Here is a 22,077-nt window from a genome sequence, read left to right as displayed (position 1 = left end):
AGAGCCAGCCCTTCCAAGGCTGGTGGTTTCCCCTCTGGACTGTGTCTCTGAGACCATGGGACTGAGGCCAGAGAGGACTGCCCGATGGAGAGGTCGCCTTTCCTGTCTTTCCCACTATCCTCACCTGCACACCACTCCCCCGATCTATAATCTCTCAGTGATTCTTGTCATAACACTGTATGTATTTCCTTGGGTTTTCATAATTTACAATGCCAGAGAATGCTTAACCTTAAACACTTCTTGGAACGATCGCTCTTTCTTACCTTAAATGGTTCAACCCCTTATCTGCCTTACCTTTCCTCAGAGTGAGGTCTAATAGCTTCTCCTTATAAGAAGTGTGATAATAAGTAATACTTTCATCTTAAGTTACGAGACATCATCACTTTAAAAGAGTTGGAGCTGAAATTGCTTTCCAAGCATCCCTACAATCACAAAATGAAACCATTTAACTTCAAGGAAAACTAATTTGATTCCGTTCAAATGTTGCTATCTCTCCTTTGGGGAAGAAAAAGACATTTTAATAACCAACTGGAAATTAGCTATTAAAGAATATGGGTACTTTTAAAATGTTGATTAATACTTTTAAAAATATATATTCTTCAGAGAAATAAAAAAAAATTTTTTTTTACAAAATTCCTTCAAGCTAGGCACTTACCCTGTTTTCTCAATTTTAAAACATCTTTCTTCAAAATATAGGGAAACAAAACAATCAGATTATAAGCTTGTTGGGAAGACATAGGAAGTCATATGAAGGGTACTGCTAGACAGGCTGTATGGGGGTTGGTGTCACTTTGAACTGGGAGAGAGGCTGGGGTGGAAATGAAGGTGTGGAAGTGACATTGGGCCCACAGTAGTTGCCAGCCTGCCTGCCACCTTTTTTCTTCAGAATAAAATGAACATAAAGGGGATGGGCTTTTCCACCTGATTGGCCTCCCAATAGGGTAGTTTATGGGTTGGTTCCCTTTTAAAGCACCAGTTGGCCGAGAAGATGCCCCCTTCGGGATGCCCTGAGGACAACTCCAAGTGTTTCCCCAACACTACCAAGCAATTAACTCAATTCTGACACTGTCTACCTGGAAATAGCATTAGATCCCACGGTTAAAGCCTTAGTCCTATAAACCTCCCTCACCCCCTTAGACACCAGTCAGAAGTCCAGGCTGTCACTGGTGCTTCTGACTAATCACCTATATATAGATCAGATGTTCCCAGGGCCCCCTCTTCGGGTTAGATTAACTTGCTTGAGCAGCTCATAGAACTCCAAGGAATGTTTTACAAGAAAATAAGTTTCTTATGAAAAGATATAATTCAGGAACCGACAGATGGAAGAGATGCATAGGGCAAGGTATGTGGGAAGGTGCTAGAACTTCCATGCTCTCTGAGTAAGCCACTCTACCCTAATCTCCACATGTTCACCAACCAGGAATCTCTCTTTGGGTTTTTATGGAGACTTCTTTGCATAGGCATGATTGATTAAACCATTGGTCATTGGTGATTGAATTCAATCTCCAGCCTCTCTCTGTTCCCTGTGAGGGAGTGGTTGGTGGTGTGGTGGGGAGGGAGGAGGGGGGGGCGGGACTTGTAAGTTCAAACCCTCTAATTATGTGATTGGTTTCACTGGTAACCAGCCCCTATCCTTAGGGACTTTCCAGAAATCACCTCATGAACATAAACTCAGGTGTGGTTGAAAGGGTTTCTTATGACTATCAAGAATCTTTATTGCTCTTATTTAGGAAATTCCAAAAGTTTTAGGAGCTCTGTGCCAGGAAATGTGTGTGTGTTATGATATAAACGCTTTTCTTGTGGGTGTGGTCGATATTCGAAAGCCACTGCACTAAAACACCACTAATCTGTCTAAACCTTAGCAAAACCTTAGTATAAGGCATACCTCATTTTATTGTGCTTCACAGATGTTCCATTTTTTTACAAATTGAAGGCAAGATCCTCCACCAGCAAAAAGATTATTACTTACTTTATTTTGATTCTAGCCTTATTGCCATAGTCTGGAACAGTACCCACAACATCTCCAAGGTATGCCTGTAGTTAACAACCTCACTGCAGGTTTTTATTAATGTTGTCCTCAGATCTGCTGTGGATCCTTCCCGTCACATCTCAATCGTACTCAGTGTTGTTCTCCATCAAACGGTTGGCAGAGGACTCTTCCTCTACCCTGACATCAGCTGTCTGACGTGTAGCCACAGGAACATGGGTTGACACAACCAAGTCCATGCCCAGGCATTTCGGGAAGCTCATGAGGTCATTCCATGCATGACAAAATATGTATATTAGAGGGATGTCATCATTTAGTGTAAAAGATAACAAAGTCCCTATCTACACCTTGAGTCACTGTTATTTTTCCATCACTAAGTTGCCATGAAATAAGAGACCCTACAGTCCACCACACTTTCAAAGATCAATAGAATTGGAAAGAGCACAATTCATTTTATCAACAGCAGCAGTTTCACAGTGAGAGAAAGTTTCATTAATAGCAGCGGTTACTCTATATGAAGGCCCTGGATTCATGTTAAGGATCTAAAGATGAATAAGGCTGGGGAGCAGGCATTTCAGGAAGAACTAGAAAAGGATGCAATGGAACATTAGCTGCCATGGTAATTAAATCAACATCATCTAGAAAATGTGAACAAAGAACTGTCTTGGATAGTGTGGTGAAAGTAACTACATTGGTTTGAATCCAGGGATTGGCATTTGCTTCTATATATTAACCGAAATGAAAAATATATCCTAGTCTCTGGTCAACTATATGTAATAGAGGAAATGAAAAATTTAGATTCTTATTGAAATGATATCCTATTTTAAAAGAAAAAATATATCTATAAACTTGGAATGTAAGGTTCCCCTTGTATTTTAGAGCTGAATTAACAAAATGAGTGTCCCAAATACTCCTTTATTTGTTAGCTTCCTTTCTGGATGTGAAACCAGATTCAAGAAGACATCTATGAAAAAGATGGAAGACCCGCGATTTTCTTTCATCTACTGGACATTTTTTTATTGCTGTCCCTGTGGTTGGCATTGTGGATACTAAGGGAACCTTAACTTTGCTGCTAATCCAGGGAGAAGACTATCTTCTTACAGTCAATAGATTGGGAAGCATCTCACTCCCACCTGTTTTGCAAGACTTCCTATCATTTTCTTAGTCTGGGGAAAGCTCATTCTTCAACTTCCAGCTCTAATTTACCAGGAATGTTTATGTCTATTCATTAAATTTTCCTGAACGATTCTTTTGCAAGAGAGCCCTTTCCAAATCTGTCCTTTCTTTTATAGAATGTAAAATAATTCATTTAAACAGAACCTGGCAGGCAGAAGAACTCAAATGATAGCTAATTATCTATTTGCTCGTTATTTGTTAACACTTTTATGATAGGCTCATTGCTACCAATGTTATACCAATTCACTTCCTTGTTAAAATTATATTTTCCTGACATCAAACTGAACAGGAATCTTGCCTCTTTTTGAGGAGTAAATATCTATTATTGTTCTGAAAAAGAGCCACAGCCTTACTGAGGTAGACAGTGCAGAGGGGCCGTGGCAGGATGTTCAGTGACCTTGCCCAAGGGCTCAGCTGGCATGTTGTGTGGCAGGGCTTTGGACCACAACTGGCTTTGGGCCTGCACTGGTAGCCACATTGCACATCCTGAGGAACCAGCTGCTTTAGGAGGTGGAGCGCTAGCACAGACAGGTGATACCGAGCCTGTGAAAGTAGACACCAGACTTACGTCATCTCTGCCTCTAGCTCTTTCTGGCCTCAGGCAGGTCGCAACTTCTCCAGACTTTGATTTCTTACCCAAAAAGAGAAGAAAAGGAATGAAGATATTTTGTCAAATGATCTCTTTATCTTTTAGCTCAGACTCTGAACCGTTTTTTGTGAATCATCAGGAAAGAGGGAGGAGAACAATGTTAATAGCCCATCATTAAGGAAAAGGAATACATGCTTTTCAGGATGAGTTTTCGATGTTCCTAAAGGAATCATGAAGGGCCAACAGTAACAGATCCACAGAATGGTTGGGGAAGATCCAAGAAAGAAAAAGATGAGAAACTGGATATGATGTTCATCTGGAGAAGTAAAAGCAAAATCAATACCAAACAAAGAAATTGGGGGAAAGAAAGATATAGATTTAGGGCTCCCCCACAAATAACATAGAGTATCTTATCAAAATTTCTTTCACTTCAGAATGAAGAAATACTTGAGTGCAGTCATGATGGGGAGAACCTTGAGCAGGAGCAGCCCGACAGTCCTGAAAATCTTTCCCCCGGCAGGTAAGATTGCAGATCCCTTTAGAGAAGTCATTTTAACTCCTTGGGATAGGGGGACAGGGTAGAATATCCTCTATTTTAAATCTCATCACTTATCTTTCCCAGATAAGATCACAGTTATTCTATATACTAATCTTCATTTATCTACCTGAGAACAAAACCCATGGATCTCATAAAAGCAACAAGCAAGAACTGAAAATGACATCTCATAAACCACATTTCCAAGGATACTCAGTGTTTAAAAAAATGAATTATCAAGAAAATAGTAAATGCAAACTATTGTTGGCTATTAACTGAATTATTGATTTAAACCTACTTAAAGGCAATAGGTCCCCAAAAGACACAATTTATACGAACTTAATGCTATTTTTGTCGTACCGAAAGGTGTTGGCAATTCATGTGAATGCTCAGCAGTTCAGTGGAGACCAAAAGCAGAAGGGGAAATTCATTTTTTTAAAATCCTCTCTTTATTTAGAATCCCCATCATTACCTCTGTTCTAGCACTCATCACATTGTTTATAATCACACCATTTGACTTACTGACTTGTGAGTTGTTTTTATTCCCAGGGTCTGTCATGTTTAGCTCTTAACATGCCTCTAAAAAAGTGCCTGTAGAATGAATGAACAAACATCTTTAGGAACGTGCTTTTTGATTAAAGCCAGTATTGATTTAATTAGACTACTTGATATTCTTTCACTTTAAGGTGCACTAGAGGAAACAGGTAGGCTCTTACTGATGGGAATGTATCTTTGAGTCTAAGTAAATGGCTGAACTCAGCATATCTGAAAGTGTGTTTAGTTCTCTTGTTTTTTCAAGTGATGGTATATCTTTTGGGACTTTTCTAACTATTACTACAACCTACCTACTTTTATCATTATAATTTTACTTTTAGAATTATAAATATTATCTTTATAAAAGTATTAGTTAAATAGGCCCTTTAATTGAACTATTAATTTAGTAAATGAATTTGACTAATTAAATAGGTCTAATTAAGTGAATTGTTATATTAATTTACAGTAGGCCATTAAATCATACTTCTAATGAGAACTATAAAGGAAAAGTTACAGCATTTAGTGAAACAAAAATACCTTTGATTCTTGCAAAAGAACTTCGAGAAAAGGCAAAAATAGCTAGTGGATTAAACATAAGACAGAATTTATAAGCCTGTTTTTACCACCAGCTTTGAATACCTTAAAATCACTAATCTTTGCTGCAACAGTTTATATTTTCTGATTCACTTTTGATTTTATACATTTGCATATTTATGCATAACTAATACAAATTTGTTGGGGCTGAAGTTGATAGATACAATATGCTTGGTATATGGTAAGCATTCAGATTTCACCAAATAAATTATAAACTTTTAAGTAGTATAGGTGAAATGTTATGTCAGATAATGTCCATTAGGGTTTTAGTAATTAATCTTCTTTTCATATCTGGATGGCTTGCCAAAATGACATTACTTTATTATATTTGAAAATAATGATTAAAAAAAATAATGATTTTTGAGCACTGTGCAGTCCCTACCTTCAGTTTTAGTTGGAAAAAAAACACATGAAACAAATAGTAGGTAATAGTAATATATGTGATAAGTGTTCATTTACAAGTATACTAGAAGCCCTTTGCACGAAGATTTGCACAATAGGCCTCCCTTCCCCTGGCTGTTGGCACCGGTTTTCCTCTGGCACCCAGGACCCAGGCCTTTGGTCTGGCCGCAGGGGAGAAGCCAAGCCTCTTCCACCATCTTTGTTGGGTTAATTTGCATAGTTGCTCTGATTGGCTGGTGGGTGTAGCAGAGTGACACCAATTTGCATGTTTCTCTTTTATTAGTGTAGATATTTGAGGGGGAGGGTAGGAGATGCTTTATAGAACAGTTAACTTTGAGTTGCCAAGATTTCAGTAGCTACAGGAGAAACAGTGTTTTTGTCAAAGGAAATGAACTTACCCATGTGTCATGAATGAGATTTGTGATGGATAAGAGTGGCAATGGAAAAAATAAAGCTATAGGGAATGAAGAAGGAAAGGAACATTACATAAGGCCTTGGGGAGCAGGTAGAAGAGACTAGACTTGATGCTGGAGGCAGTAAGGAGCCTTGGAGGTCTGGAGCAGAGGATTACCGGAGGGAAAGCTGTGGCTGAGGCTTGTTTCACTGCATCATGTGGTGACTGCAGAGAAACAGCCAGGGAGCACCTATCCTTTCTGATTGTTACAGCGGAATGGATCACCGTGCATATCAAGAGTTCTCTGGTCTGATTCTCATTGCAGCTATGGAGTTCAACTGAAGTCCCACATATAGGTCAAGTTCATTAATTCTTCCAAGTGATCATCATTTGAGTCCAGAGTACAAACACCTCAACCATGCCTTGCAAGTAAAAAGTTCTACTACAACCAAATAATTCAGATAACTTTCAAGTTTTAAAAAAAATATATAGAATGACTCACAGCATATTCTAAGAAGTGAGCAGGAATCGGGTGAAAAGCAGATGAGAACATACTATGTATAAATATGCTGAAGCACCAAACACTCCAAGAGGAACCTGAGAACATTCCTGGCATTACAAGACCAGGGCTAAATTTTAATCTACTTTGAGGTGGCTAAGGATCCTATATAATAAAAGCCTAATATGCTAAGTGTCTGGTCGTCCATTCAACCAATCAAAGTGTAATATGCTAATGATATGCTAAGGCTGCTCAACCACTGGCTATGACATGCCCTCACCACCAGGGGGCAGACGCTCTGATCAGTAGGTTAGCTTGCTGCTAGGGTCGGCCAATCGGGACTGAGCGAGATGGGCCAGACACGCCCTAGAGCCCTCCCATGGTCCTTCCCCAGCTGGCCAACCTTCCGCATCCTTCCCCAGCCGGGATCGTGCACTGGTGGGGTCCCTCAGTCTGGCCTGCACCCTCTCGCAATCCAGGCTGAAGGACTCCCCTCCCCACCCCCAAGTGCACAAATTTCGTGCACCAGGCCTCTAGTATCAAATAAAAGGAAAATATGACCATTTCAAATGGTGTCTTAAGACACTATGGCTACATGTTACTTTAGCCCATCATAAACAATCTGGAATTCCCTCCCTCAGACATTCCAACCTCAGTCATTTAACAAACAAAAGGAGCATTTTTGGGGCTCCAGTGTGCAGAGGACACATCTATCCTAGGCACAGCAGCAAGCTGGAGCAAGACTGTGTACCATAGGCCCCTCTGACATTAAAAAGAACAAGCTGATTAGATATAAACAAATGGTGTTCACACAGGAGTTTAAAAAAACCCTTGTGAAAATACACATCTGCTGACAATTTTCAAGTTGTTTATTGTAAATCACAGATTTATTTTTTTAAAAAAAACACTAATTATTTTAACATATAAGCAAAATTCAAATAATATAAATATTTAACATTTTGGTATCAAATTAATAATATGAAAGAAAAAAAGATGCGAACCAACCAAGAGGTAAAACGTTTTTAGCAATAACACTGTGTACAACCGTCTTCTACCCAAGTGACCGTCCAGGCTGATTGTTTATTTTCCCTTCGTTTATGAGTTTTCAGACAGCCCTGCATTGGAGCACCAAAGTTGTACCTTCCTTTTTAAAAGGCGGGAATCCTTATATTGTATTTACAAATAGTCTTCTCAGTACTTTAAGTCTGATGAAAGAAGCATCTGGCAACTTCCTTCTTATTCAAAAAGGAAGGGCCTTCATATTTCCTGCAAATTTAAATCTGTTCTATTCTCAGCAAAAAGGAAAAAGATGAACACAGTTGAGGAGAGCTCTTTTACAAATAAATAACTGTTTCACAGAGGTACTGCTGTAAACAAATGAGATAGTTTCAATGGCCAGGGAGACGCTGATATTTTCAACCAATGAAAAATTTAGACAGTTACAAGTATAGCTACACAGGGTGTGTATGGCCAAAAGGCAAGCTGTTATATAAAGATGCAACTAATGAAAATTAATTATACGTCTGCTTTGTCAAACTGTGCTTTTATTCTCTCGTTTTTTAAATTGGTCAGAAATTTCAAGCTGTAATCTAAAAACCCCAAATCTACTCTGAAAGGAACTATAAACTACAATGGTTGACACTGTAGTTTTGACATTAGTTAAGAATTCTGAATTATCTCAGCAATCAACATAAACAAGCCTCAATGTTCAAAATAGAGAAAAAGATTTCTGTAAACATTAAAAAGCTACCTGCAAAAAATAATTGTATATGCCATCATCTAGTTGTGTTTACTGAGGATTCTTTTTTTAGTTTTCTTTTGTTTTCCATGTTTCAAACATCATCTAAACGAGAGACTCTTCGTTTTCCCTAACAAGCACCTCTGCAGACAAAGGTTCTATAATCAGTACAACTACTTTTGCTGAAGTCGCTATTTTGGCTTTCAGATGATCCCCCTAATAATAGGCATCACCCCGTTCTTTCTGCAGTGAGGGGAAGCTGTTAGCACCGTGGCCACCTTTCTACCCTGCTTTGTAAAAGAAATGAAACTCCCTCTATTCTATCTCAGCCACATCTCCTTGATTATAAGGGACATATGGCTTTACAAATGCTTTCAATCTCATTCTGACAACTTTCATTCTGACTTCAAGCTTCAAATACTTAAACGTCAAAGATACGTCTAATGGTTGTTTTGATGAAATCGATTTTTTGAAGATACTGTAGTTTTGGTGTGACGTTTAATACTCTCAATTTTAAAAGCTGAAACTGGAACAAAATACTGTGGTTTATGAGACCTGTTGGGGAGGAGTAGGCTAATTTTAGGAACCATTACAATAACTTAGATATTAAGAATTTTATTTTATAATTTATAGAGAAAAGAAGTTTTTAATGTTCTACCTTTCCGTTTGAAGTCTTCATTATATTATGCCTCTATGCAAACTACATTCAAATAACTACCTTAAAAACAGACCAATATTGAATATTTAAGAACTAGTTGAAAAATTCATTGAATTAAAATTAATATCAGCTTATTTGAATAAACAATGATTTCTTCCTACAGAAGGACCCTATGGGTAGCAAGCTGCCATGTTTTATGTCATTTTCTAATGATAAATATATAGAGAGTACCAGTTAGGGCAGAGCTAATGACTTCTCCAATTTTACATTAAACTTTGGAAAAAGAAAAGACATAAATATGTTTTAAATGGCCCCAATACTATCTACATGGATGTGACAATAGTGATTTGGCTGTTTAGAAAGAAATTGTGTACAGGAAGTCCTCATTTAACATTATCGGTAAGTTGGAACTGCAGTGGAACAATGTATAATGAAAAATTTTTACAATAGGCTAATTGATATAAACAAGAGTCAAGTTCCTACAAAATCTCATCAATGCTGTAACAAAATGATGCTTGACAAAACCAGGTTATTTGAGGACCTGCTATACATTTTCCTAAATCTCCTCTGAAAAATATGAGGCTTGCCTTTACCAGATGCAGTACTTTCTCTTATGCCAATCCTCCGCTGCCCCCACCATTTCCATCAAGTGCTCTTTAATAAAAATTAACTTGTATACCTAGTTTAACAACATATTCCTTTCTTTGAAATGGTACACTCTACACTTGGTTGGTACTTTCCAATGCAGTTATTCTAACACTATGGTTCCTTAATAACTTCTTTATGCTGCAGATACACGTGTGGCATTGAGAACTTGAATTTCCCTTTAGTTTTGTTTTCACAAACCTTTTCTAAATATAAATTCCTTGAAATGGATTTAGGCAATGAAGTAGATAAGTTATACTGAATAGCTTCTACAATCAAAGAAAAATTCTGAGAGACTGCACTTTCAAAATATTTCTTTGTTTTGTTCAGATTCATCTTTCACTTAAGGTATAGACAAACATTTAAAGGTTTTTCGTCCAGGTTTGGCTCAGTGACAGTGGAAACATACAACATTCAAGTACTATTAGACAAAGGCAGCCCAACAGGGATATGTGTCCACATAGGTCAACTTGCAAAGGAGAACTATTTTCATTATCCTGCAGTATACCTGGCCAAAAAAACCATTTGCAACTGTTTTCACTTTAGGGTCTGTGGCATCCTCCCAAAGGTCCTGAAGATCTTCAACATGTCCATGAGATGTCATCATTTTATTGTAGATGCAGGGATGATAAGGAGTTTTCCCTTCCCCAGAGAAAAACACATGGTCTTGTGGTACTATCCCCATTTTATTGGCACAGAGGCCCATGAACACATCATCAATGTAAAGACTAGAGTTGAGTGTCTGTGAGGCCTCATAGACTTTGGCAGCTACATCACTAGAGATCACGTAAGCAGCCCCAGCAGTGTAGTCAGGGTAAGCTGGCCACTGGTACATTTCATAGGAGACATAGTATTTGCTGTGTTTGTTTCTAACGGGAGGGGCACCACGGTGAACACGACCAATCCAAAAGTCTTGAACACCCATCTGTTCTAAACTTTGGAGGTATTCAATAAGGTTTGGCATGTGAATAAATATGTCATCGTCAGCAGTCATAAGGAATTTAGCATGTGGACAAAAGGTATTTGCCCAACTGAACTGCATACGTAATTTAAGAGTCAGATTGTAGAAAGAATCGGCAAAGTCTTGCTGAATTATATCATTGTACATCTGGTCTTCCCAAACCAATTTCCTTTGCAGTTTTTCTCTCGTCAGTGGGTTCGAAGGTGTTCCTAAGGCAAACAGAGTTTTGATGTTGGCATTAAGTTGAGACCGAACATACTTCTCATTGCCCCACGTTTTCCTGATTGTAGAACGTCGGTCGTAGTTTTCAGGAGCAGTCTTTACAAACAGTAAAAGGAGGACATCCTGTGCTTGGCACTTCTCCTTGTGGTTAATCCAGTACTGGTAGCGAGGAGCCCCATCCTCGCTGCGCTTAAGAGACAGGCTCTCATTCACAAAGTCGTAGCTGTTTACGAGGTATCTGTAAGAGTAGGATTTCATATGGCTCACAATGTGGTTATTAAATGGTTCCCAAAAAAACATGAGGCTCAGTATGAAACAAGTGGCAAATAACTGGACAAACTGCCATTTTTTCACTCTTCTGCCACTAACAAACATTCTGACGTCCGTTCTTAGTTAGGCTCCGTGTTAAATGGGCATGTGCTTCTTCGAGACCGCAGAGCTTCGTACTCTGTAGAACCGATGTTCATCTTAAGACAGGCTGGTGGTTACAAATGTAAAAGGAGCTTCTTAGGTCACAAAATGTTTTCTTTGAAGACCATTTTTGCTGAGCTTGCAAAAGAATGGAACATACTATAGAATGAGGACACTGGCACATCAATATGTTCCCACGCCGGCATCCTTCATCGAGTTCGGTGGCTGGCTTCGAGCAGGCATCCCATGTACTTCCTTCTGCGGAAGTTACGTGTAGCCTATTAGAGTTGGGACAAGGAAAGGTGACAAGTGAATGGGTTGCCGAAAAGGAATAAACTACTCATAATTCCTTACAAACTAAATGTAACTGGACTGACCTGGATAGGGCAACGAGGCAGCAAGCACTTAGAGAGACATACAGCTGTCTATTTTTTTAAAGGGGAGTAGAGGGAAAAAGAAAGAAGCACTCTCTACTTTCTTCCCATTCAGAATACAGAGACCCTTTTCTCTCCTCAACCTTAAAAAAAAATAAAAATAAAGCCCTCTAAAATGGCTATCATCATATATACTTAAAGTTTAAATCTCTCAAATGGGTCCATCCAAGACTATATTGATTTGAAATAGAGTCAGGATGAAAGTAACTATACAGTTCAAGGCAAAATAGATGAATGATGAAAGCAAGTTCATAATAGTACAGATTCAATAAAGCTTGCCCCAGACACCCTGAAGGAATTGGAGGCTTACCACAAAGTAACAGAGATTTCTTATCTGCAGATTTTTAAGACAGCATGTGTTCAAGAATTCTGAGAAAAGCCCTAGCCGGTTTGGTTCAGTGGATAGAGCATCCGGTCCCAGGTTCAACTGTGATCAAGGGCACATGCCAGGTTCTGGGCTCGATCTCCAGTAGGGGGCATGCAGGAGGCAGCCGATCATTGAGTCTCTCTCATCATTGAGGTTTTCATCTCCCTCTCCCTTCCTCTCTGAAATCAATAAAAATACATTTGGGGGGGGGAAAAAAGAAAAGAATTCAGAGAAAATTCTCAGTTGAATCTAACCTGCAGTGTCTATTCCTAAAGACCCTGGAAAGGTAACAAAGGAGTGAAGTTCAGAACCACAGGCACAGACTAGCTTCCCATATCTGAGCAGCTGTGCTTAGTACGTCCAAGGGCTAGCTGCCTCGGCCCACATTCACAGTGGTTTACAAGTCTGACCTTCTTGCCAGACAATCTGCCCACAAGCCTAACTCCTCAGCTTCCTCATGTACACTTGACTCTCAGTTGCCCTGGTATCTCTCCAATGAACTGCGATCTATTACTCATCCAGTGGGTGCGTCGCTGCTGCTAACGTCACTACAACCTAGCAGCCAGCCCATAACATTTATTTTATCTCCCATCCTCGCACCACGTAAGTATTTACCTTAATTTCCCGTAGTTCTTCAACTGTTCCCAACTGACCTCAAAGAGTCAGAACAGTTTTATGAAAAATGACAAAGAACCTGTCACGAAGCTAATGACTCATGCTGCTTATTTAGGTTCTGGACCGCAAGTAAAGCCCTAAAACAAGATTACTTCACCTGCATGGGCTTGAATTGTTTACCCACCATTTATATCAATCAGAAATACATGCCAGGGATAGTCCGGATTGGATGAGGGGAAGATTTGAGAAAGGTAAACTACTCTTTTAGAGTACCCAGCTTCTTCTAACAAAAGAACACCTGAACTCCTCCAAACTGAACATAGTCACCAGGCGGCCTTTCCCAACCAAAAGCAAGAGCACCTCCGGGATCTAAATTCATTAATTACAACGAGACCATGTTGCCCCCAACTCTGGCTTTGCGAACGGAGACCACGCACATGCAATTGCCCCCCACTCTTCTGACTCGCAGTCTTACAGCTTTTCCAGAGCACATCTTCTAGCTTCCGTATTCAACCTGCAGGAAAGGGAACCGAGCAGAAGCCCACAGACCTGCCCGGCCTGGAGAAAAGAACACGCAGGGCCTTCCAGGAAACAAAGCCATCCCGACAATGCTTGCAAAGCTCAGCACGACCACACAGAATGCTGTGGGTGCAGCTTCCTTTGTGTGCCCACAGCTGGTGCAGTGACCAATCCACAGGCTGGAAACTCCAGGGCTACCCTGCTTTGGGGCCAGATTTATCGTGTAACCTCGGGCACCCCTCACTGCACTCTAACTTGGTGACTTCATCTGCAAATGGGAAGTGATATCAATGTATGGTTAATGAGGGCATAGAGAAGTTACAGGTGACTCGGAGCCTGCTGGAAATGGGAAACAGGAAAGACCTTAGAGAGCACAGGGCAAAGAACCGCTTAAAGGAAAATATTCAAATATTCAGGATGCAACTTGGGTTTGCTTCTGTTGGGATGGAGAAGGGACAGATATCCTTAATATTCTCTTCCCTAATAGACAGGAGTAGTCAGAGGAAGAAAGAACAGAAGTAGGAGCATCAGAAGAGAAGGTGGCAGACCCCACCCCAAATACCTTTTAGTCTGGGAGCTGTGCCCCTCAATTACTCTTAACTGCGGGCACAGCTCCTTAAACTTTGCTGGAAAAACCCAGTTAGTGCACGTACAGGCTACCAGTTTCCCTAAACGACCCCCGATTTTGTCCTGATTCACCCAGGCTGTCAATTCATTTCTTTGTTGAGTCTCCTTTTGTGATCCTAAAATACCATGCAAACCTGCTATACATTTTGAAGTTTTAATCAAGATGGTGAGGTGTGCACTTTAAGTTCAAGTTCAACAATCTCCGTGTCCAATGTTTCAATGAAACCTACAAGTATCTGAGTCCTCGCTGTGGAAATAGTTGTGCCAGGCCCAGTGGGAGTCGTGAAGTAGTATTTTATAGTCTCCAGTCTGAGAGCATCTACAATCTGGTTGAGACAAGACTCATGGTGCCCACATGAAAGCACAGCTCCCAGGGGTGACAATCAGCACGCCACAGAAGGTACAGACCGTGTGTCAGCCCGACTTTGGGCGGCACCAGCTCCAGGCACAGTCAGACTGTTCCCGGGAGGAGAGATAGTGACAGCTGGTCAGAGGGCCTGAGGACGAGCAGGAGGTAGGTAGCTGCAGGAAGGGAGGCAGTCTATTTCAGGCAAGAAAGGAAAGAATCGCCCTAGCTGGTTTGGCTCAGTGGATAGAGCATCACCCTGCAGACTGAAGGGTCCCAGGTTTGATTCTAGTCAAGGGCACATGCCCAGGTTGCGGGCTCAATCCCCAGTGTGGGGTGTGCAGGAGCCGATCAAAGATTCTCTCTCATCATTGATATTTATCTCTTTCTCCCTCTCCCTTCTTCTCTGAAACCAATAAAAAAATATATTTTAAAAAATGCTTGAAAAGAAAGAAAGAAAGAAAGGAAAGAATCGCAGTGTGGCCAGTATTGGAGAAACAGGGATGAATTTGAAAGCAGGGAGGTTGGGGCCTGCATATGCAGAACCTTGATAATAATAGGGCAGCAGGAAGTCACAGGAGATTGTATTTTTATTACTAGCTCCCTTGTCAAAATGAATTAAGCTTTTTACAATATTCGGATTGAGAAGGAACAGATTCCTTAATATTCTCTTGATCTGGCAATGGCATGAGGTTGTGGTGAAGATGAGTGTACTGGAGAGTATGTGTAGCAGAATTTAGAATTTAGAGGAAATGAAGTTCCAAGTGAAGCCACACACAGGACTTTCTTGCTGATAACTGTCTGTGTGTAGCTGATAATTGTCTTAATATTCGGATTGATCTGGCAGTGGCATGCGGGATGGACGCAGAGGGCTGGAGACCAGGACACTGGTTCATGGGGCCTCGTGCTGACACAGCACAAGGCAGAGAGGACCCAGCCTGCGTGGTGGGAGTGGAGGGGGGAGGGGGGATAAAGAAGACCCTCTCAAGGAAAACAGAAACCAGCAGTACCTGCTGAGTGACCTGCGATGGGGGTCAGGAGGAGGAGGAGGGGTGGGATCTAGTTTCAGGCATTGCTGACAGAGGAGGGAAACTGGTTTCATTAGTTAACGTGAGGGGGGAACGTGTTCGGTTTTAGATTTGTATTGAGTGTGAAGTGCTGGGGACACAGCCGGTAGAGAAGTCCCGCAGGTCATGAGATGGAGGCACGCAGGACTGAAGATGCGGTGGGCGCTCTGAGCATAAAGAAGACACTCGGAAGCTTAAGGAAGCCTTATTTATGATGTTATGCACCACTGTGTTCACATTTCCTCCCCGCTACACACTTTCTTTACGTGGCTTCGCTTGGAACTTCATTCCCTCTAAATTCTAAAGTCAAGTACACACACTCTCCAGTACACTCATCTTCAACCACCACCTCTATATATTCATTTAGAACACTCTGCCCACCTCTCCCTGCCCCCAACCCCCTCACCCCACCCAGCGAGCTCCTGACCCACCTCCCTGCCTTGGATGAGGAACCATCTGGCACCTTCGCCCTCCTCTCCTCGGTTCCCGTCCTGTCACCCCAACAGCCCCAGACCTCAGGTCACCCCCGTCTTCTCTGCTCCTACAACACCCGCCAGGCTGCTGGGGAAGGTGTGACACCCGCAGGCAGCATCCCTGCCAATGGCCACACCCAGCTGTGGGCAGGGCACTCCGTGCTGTGTGACTGTCCTTCGCTTGTCCCGACCTTCTCCCTCTCCCAGTCTCTTCACCAGCCATGCTAAGTCTCCCCTCTCTGAGGTCTGTCTTCCTCACTCTTAGCTGATGCGTTTACTTCCTGCCTCACTGAGATAGGAGAAGACTTCACACGTTGTCAGCTTCTCATTCCCATGTGTGTCTCGGATTCCCAGGCTCCTGCCCCCTCCATTCCCTGAGGCATACTGAAGGTCAGGGCCAGGATCATTGAATCCATTCCCTCTCTGAGGCATATACTGAAGGTCAGGGCCAGGATCATTGAAGTGATGCAAGTATGATTATGAACTAATGATGCTCCTCCAGAAAGTTACAATTTTTCTTAAAAAGCCCAAGTACTATGTACCTTTTACATTTAAACTTTTATGCCAAAGTCCCAGTGAAACACAATTTTTGTTTCCTGTTCGGGCATAACACAAAAGGAAAAATGATGATATTTTCTGTCCCATCTTTACATTTTGTTTTACATTTCAAGAATTTTTACCTGGCTTGTCTGATCATCTCCTCCCTGTTAAACATAGCTAGGACCAATCCTCAGGAGCCAAACTGCCATGTTAAAAGAAATCAGGAATAAAAAGCCCTGAATTTACTGGAAAGGCTATAATTTGATTCCCATAGATTTTTCTTATCACATTAGTTGTAGTAACTTGTGCCGAGAAACACAACTGGTTTCTGTTTAGTACTCTTTACCTATTTTATTTGCTCAAGAAGGAAGGAAGCAATCTGAAATTTGAATACACAACTCATATATTCTCTCACTTTTATTTTATTATTTAATCAATTGAGTGTTGCCCTGGCTGGTGTGGCTGAGTTGGTTAGAGCATCATCCGTACACCACAAGGTGGTGGGTTCGATTCCGGGTTGGTGCCCATACCCAGGTTGTGGGTTTGATCCCCAATCAGGAGGCAACTGATCAATGTTAGTCTCTCTCTCTCTTTCTCAAAGCAATAAAATAATTGTTTTCAACATAAGGCCTGTAAAAAAAACTCTACCCAATAGTTATTTTTAGGTGTTTTTGTGGCTGTAAGTAGCTATGAAACTTTTGCTCAAACCTTGGACAAAGATTAGAAGTTATTTGGAGTTGTTATCCCTCCACAAAGAATACATTTAAAGAGTTAATTCTTGATTCAGTGTTGGTCGAAAGTCGTTCAATGCCAACACAGCAAGCATGGATGTGGGACAGAGAAAGAGCGAGGTTATAAAACCAACCATGTGAATCCAGTAATATGCCTCATCCATGTAAACTAAGTTATATGCTTCTTTATAAGTCACACAAAGGTATAGATTTCTGTTTGCTGGTTATGGGAAAAATAAAGACAGGGAAATACCAAGTGAACAAACAAACAAAGACAGGACCTAAGTAAAGACAGGTGCTAAGGAAACTGGTAACACAGGACTACAGAGCAGATAATATTATATTCCAGGAGTTATATTAAAAGTCATTAAAAATTTCCAGTAACGAGTCTGAGTATACAGAATTTGAAACAAACAAAGAAGCTGAACTATAAAGTAGGCCTCGTAAAGGTCAAACATTTGCCTTTCTAAGCTTGGCCTTCTGTATTCATTCTTGAGCATAGCTGTTGGTTGACAGGGCTGCTTGCTCTTTTAAACACAGTTCTTGTTTTGTGCTTGCCCACTTAAGGAGCAAACTTCTCCGTTGCCCACTCTAGCAACAGTCGCTAACATGGGTGTGTTTACTGTACAGTGGGCACGTTTGGAATGCCTTACACATGTACTAACCCTTTACCTCTCACAACAACCTATGAGGGAGAAATCATCTCCCCATTTTGCAGAAGAAGAAACTGAAGTCCCGAGACTTGGGGTTCACCACGTAACCTCATAAATTCTAGCTGAGGCCCTGGTCCCTCCCTGAGGTCCTCCCCTGCCCTTCCTTCCCGGCCCTGGCAAGGCTGCCCTTCCGGGAGCTCCCATCAGGATGGGAGGGCAGGGGAGCAGGTGGGGCAGGGCCAAGAGAAGTGACCCAAGAAGGCAAAGAACCTGCTTCACTGTGTGAAGTTTGGAGTCACTTATGTTTTGCTCCCCCTCGCCTGCATCTTGTCCGAGCTTGTTCTCATTTTCTTTGTAACATACCCCTTTCCTGACCCTCCATCTCTACTTTTCCTCCTTCCTTTTCTTGATTCCAGAGCACCCAGGGACCTCGTGAGTCCGTGTCCTTTGTGGGTGTATAAAGCCTTTCCTCCACAAAAAAGATTAGGGTATTTAAGGGAGGGGAGCCAAAATGGCAAAGGAGGTTTAAAAAAAAAAAAAGAGGTGAGAAGGAGGGAAGGAGAAAAAGTATAGGACTCAGAGGGCATGATTTAAGCAAGTATTTGCTGAATAAGTATTGGATGAAATGAACGAGTCATACAAAGCTGAGGTCAAATTCTGATATGAAAACTAGTGATTTAGAAATAAGTTGACAATCTAACCCAATATAAACCTATTATATAAACTATACATATAAGCCTGTTGTCCGAAGGCAGTTCATATGCCCTGTTCTGGACATTATATTTGGGAAACAACATTTGATTGAAGGTCTACAGAGTACAAAAATAATGGTGTAAAACACAATGTGTATATATATAATACAGTTCTGTCTCAGCTAGTCAACACTTATAAGTTAACTACCATTTATTAAGCACCTACCCTGCTTCAGGCATTATGCTGGGCAGCCCTGGAAGTAGATAATGCCTACAGTTAATTAATTCAACAAATATTAATTTCCTCACTTACTGTGTGGTAGGTGGGATGCCGGGAAGGCTTCAGTGATGCTTCCAGTGTGTATCCATTACCAGAGCGAGTAAATGTTCTGGTGCATCCTGGACTCCACCTGATGGAGGCAAGAGAGTGAAGCAACCAAGAGTTTCAGAATATGAACAAAAGTGGTGCTTCCACTTACTGGTCACATGAGCTTGACTTGTCTCCAAACCGTATACCACACAGTGTTTTCTGAAGATCCTTTGGGATAATTTATTGCCAAAAAATGGTGCAGATCAGGTGTTCAGTGTACGCTAATTTCCTTTCTCTAGAAGTTGTTCATGGGTCTTTACTGTGATGGTATAGACAGCAGATGGCTGATAGTCTTTGGGATTATTTTCCTTTAAAAACGATGAGATAAACTCCTAACATTCTTCTAGCAAAATATTCACTAGATATGAGTTTTTTAAAATACTGATCTGATTGCTAAGGGCACTTACTACTAACATCTAACCACGGTCTTCTATTGTCCTTGATAGGAAAGAACAATATGGTTTCCACAAGCCCTTAAAAAATACATTTTAATGATGATGGCAAAGCCAAAGGTTATAAGACCCTGTACGTTATGAAGGAAACCTGATTTCGGTCAACCTTTTAACGTACTTTGTCTAGAGAACTATCAGAAAGTTGTAGAAAGAATTAAAATACGAAATGTGAAATCTTAGGTGGATCTTAAGCTGTGTAATAGTATTTTGAACTGGGAAGCTTATTACCTGCAGACTTGGTAGAACATTCATTCCTTTCTGTAGAAAACTGGCTTCTGAGAGTGTCAAAGCCTTCACTATGGACGATAATCGTAAAAATTTCAGATCAAAGTCAGCCTCTGAATTTCCGGCATTAAAATGTAAAAAATCACTTTTGTTTATTCAAAGTGTGATTATCTTGCCCTGGCTGGGTGGCTCAGTTGGGTGAAGCATCAACCTGTACACCAAAAAGGCTGGAGGTTCGATTCCCGGTCAGGCCACATACCTAGGTTGCAGGTTCGATCCCTGGTCAGGATACGTAGTTCGGTGCATACAGTTGGGGCGCCTATTGGAAGCCACCAGTCCATGTTTCTCTCTCCCATTCTCTCTTTAAAATCAATAAAAACATATCCTCAGGTGAGGATTTAAAAAAAAGTTTGGTCATCTCACTAGACCAACTTTCTTATCTTTAAACATGATAAGATACTTATACCTATGTACGAGGCGGGGCAAAAGTAGGTTTACAGTTGTAAATACAAGAAACAGAGTTTGGTCTTGTATTATTATTTATTAAGTATTTTATTATTTTTTATACAAACAATTGTAAACCTACTTTTGCCTCACCCTGTGTATGCATACTGTGATCGGATCCAGGGGTGGGCAACTCTTTAAAATCAATGGCCACAATGGGTTCTTAAACTGGACCGGAGGGCCGGAACAAAAGCATGGATAGAGTGTTTGTGTGAACTAATATAAATTCAAAGTAAACATCATTACATAAAAGGGTACGGTCTTTTTTTTTTTTTTAGTTTTATTCATTTCAAACGGGCCGGATCCGGCCCGCGGGCCGTAGTTTGCCCACGGCTGGTCTAGATTAGTGGGTCTCAACCTATGGGTCGCGACCCCTTTGGGGGTCGAACGACCCTTTCACAGGGGTCGCCTAAGACCATTGGAAAACACATATATAATTACATATTGTTTTTGTGATTAATCACTATGCTTTAATTATGTTCAATTTGTAACAATGAAATTGGGGGTCACCACAACATGAGGAACTGTATTTAAGGGTCGCGGCATTAGGAAGGTTGAGAACCACTGGTCTAGAGTTACACTGTTCTTTCTGAATTTCTCCAGGTTTCTTTCTACTACCATGTCCTGTTTTGTTACGTAGGTTCTAGTGCAGCTGATCCTCAGAAAGAACTCTACTTTTACAATTTGAAAGTCACCAAGTGCAATGATTCTAGCCAAAGTGACCCATTTTAAAAGATGACCCATTTCAAAACCCATGAGTTATGATTCAACCTGTGCTATATTTGAGAGAAAGTTATTTTCTTTTCCTACAGTCTCATCATTTGAATTAGTCTTTTATAAAAGGGAAACTCGATCTCCACTTTAGTGAAATATAAAGTTTATTTGCTATAGCCTACACTTTATTTTGAAAATTCTTCACCTTTTGAGATTTTTTTTTGTGGGGAGGGGGCAAAGCACTATGTCCAATATCATTTATGCCTCTTTTTTCTTTTTCACATTTGTTGTTGTTGTTGACAGTATGACAGATGTCTCTCATTTTCTTCCTTTTTTGCCCCCCTCCACTCAACCCCTGCTCCAACCCAGGCCCTCCCCAGACTACTGTCTGTAATCATCTCTCATTTCTCACTTCCTGGAGAACAGTTTCTCTGAGCTTGGCTTGACCTTCCCCTGTCATAGGACTCATCCCCATGTTAAGGTGTCAGGGTGAGCCCCCGGAGGACTCATGTGGGTTAGAGTCAGCCTCACCCTCAGAGGGTGCTCAGTAAATACTCAAGGAGAAGCCTGTGGGACAGGGGAAAGGGCCAGAGAGAGGAGTGGGAGAGAGAAGGATCATTTTAAGTATATACAGGAAATATTTTCGATATTGAGTGTATCTTGCTTTAAAATAAAAGAGTTGACCCCCAAAAAGCAGCGCCCCATCCCCTGTGACAAGATATAAAATCTACCATAAGTTTGTTTTGAGAAAGTAAAACCTTAACTGCTCATCACCAGTCCCCTTTCAGGAAGTTCAGGATGGGACCTTTTCAGCGCCACTACTTAATACAACTAACTACCTTCAGTCATCCTTTTCTGGGTCAGTTTCAACTTCTCATATCTCTCTCCCCTCCCCCATAGGGACCAGGCAACGTTTCCCAAAATAAAGACACAGAGGACCAAGTCCAATTCTAATAGCTGTCCTTTCATCAGAGAATTACCCTAAATATGAGCTACAAGCCCCCACCCACCACTGTGTAACTTCAACGTAGGTGTCTCTTCAACATGATCCATGACCTATGAAAACCAGCACTGAGAAAGCAAAAAGATTGGATGTGTAGTCAGAGTCAGAGGAAAAGTTGCTACTTTCACCTATATGGTATGTCACTTTGGGATGCAAAATAAAATTCAGCAGAGTAAAAAAACAAAACAAAAAAACCACAGAGTGGCTAGAAAGAGGTCTCCTTCCCCACTCCCCCCAGCCGGCCCACTTCCTCGTCTCCATTTCCCCAGCCACGCAAGCTTCCTCAGTCTGGCGGTTTCTAGTTTCCACCACGACGCAAGCTTCCTACCCGAATTCACCCCCGCAGCCTCGGGGCAGCGCAAGGTTGGGGGACCCCCGCCGAAATCGGAGGCCTCGGGTC

At 41.2% G+C, this 22,077-nt stretch overlaps 2 protein-coding genes across 6 annotated transcripts in view; one reads left to right on the top strand and one right to left on the bottom strand.

Annotated features, from left to right (window-relative positions):
- MCF2L2 (MCF.2 cell line derived transforming sequence-like 2) overlaps positions 1-22,077 on the top strand; it is a 146,509-nt gene that overhangs the window by 50,468 nt on the left and 73,964 nt on the right. The window contains exon 10 of the mRNA XM_005859496.2: positions 4,187-4,272. Coding sequence (XP_005859558.2) covers positions 4,187-4,272 — 86 coding nt within the window. The remainder of the gene's footprint in view (positions 1-4,186; positions 4,273-22,077) is intronic.
- Positions 7,565-22,077, bottom strand: part of B3GNT5 (UDP-GlcNAc:betaGal beta-1,3-N-acetylglucosaminyltransferase 5) — a 15,879-nt gene continuing 1,366 nt past the window's right edge. For 2 of the 5 annotated variants that reach the window (XM_014534220.1, XM_014534222.1), the window contains exon 2: positions 7,565-11,623. In XM_014534220.1, the coding sequence (XP_014389706.1) occupies positions 10,176-11,309 (1,134 nt within the window). In that variant the 5' untranslated portion in view covers positions 11,310-11,623 and the 3' untranslated portion in view covers positions 7,565-10,175. Of the gene's footprint in view, positions 11,624-18,722; positions 18,820-19,459; positions 19,542-22,077 lie in introns of those variants that run through there. The other 3 variants (XM_014534219.1, XM_005859494.2, XM_005859495.2) reach the window with 3 other exon arrangements.

This window comes from Myotis brandtii, unplaced genomic scaffold, assembly GCF_000412655.1.
Source record: "Myotis brandtii unplaced genomic scaffold, ASM41265v1 scaffold127, whole genome shotgun sequence".
Taxonomy (NCBI): domain Eukaryota; kingdom Metazoa; phylum Chordata; class Mammalia; order Chiroptera; family Vespertilionidae; genus Myotis; species Myotis brandtii.
The sequence above is the reverse complement of the archived record's forward strand: the minus strand, read 5'-3'. Positions and strand labels throughout refer to the sequence as shown.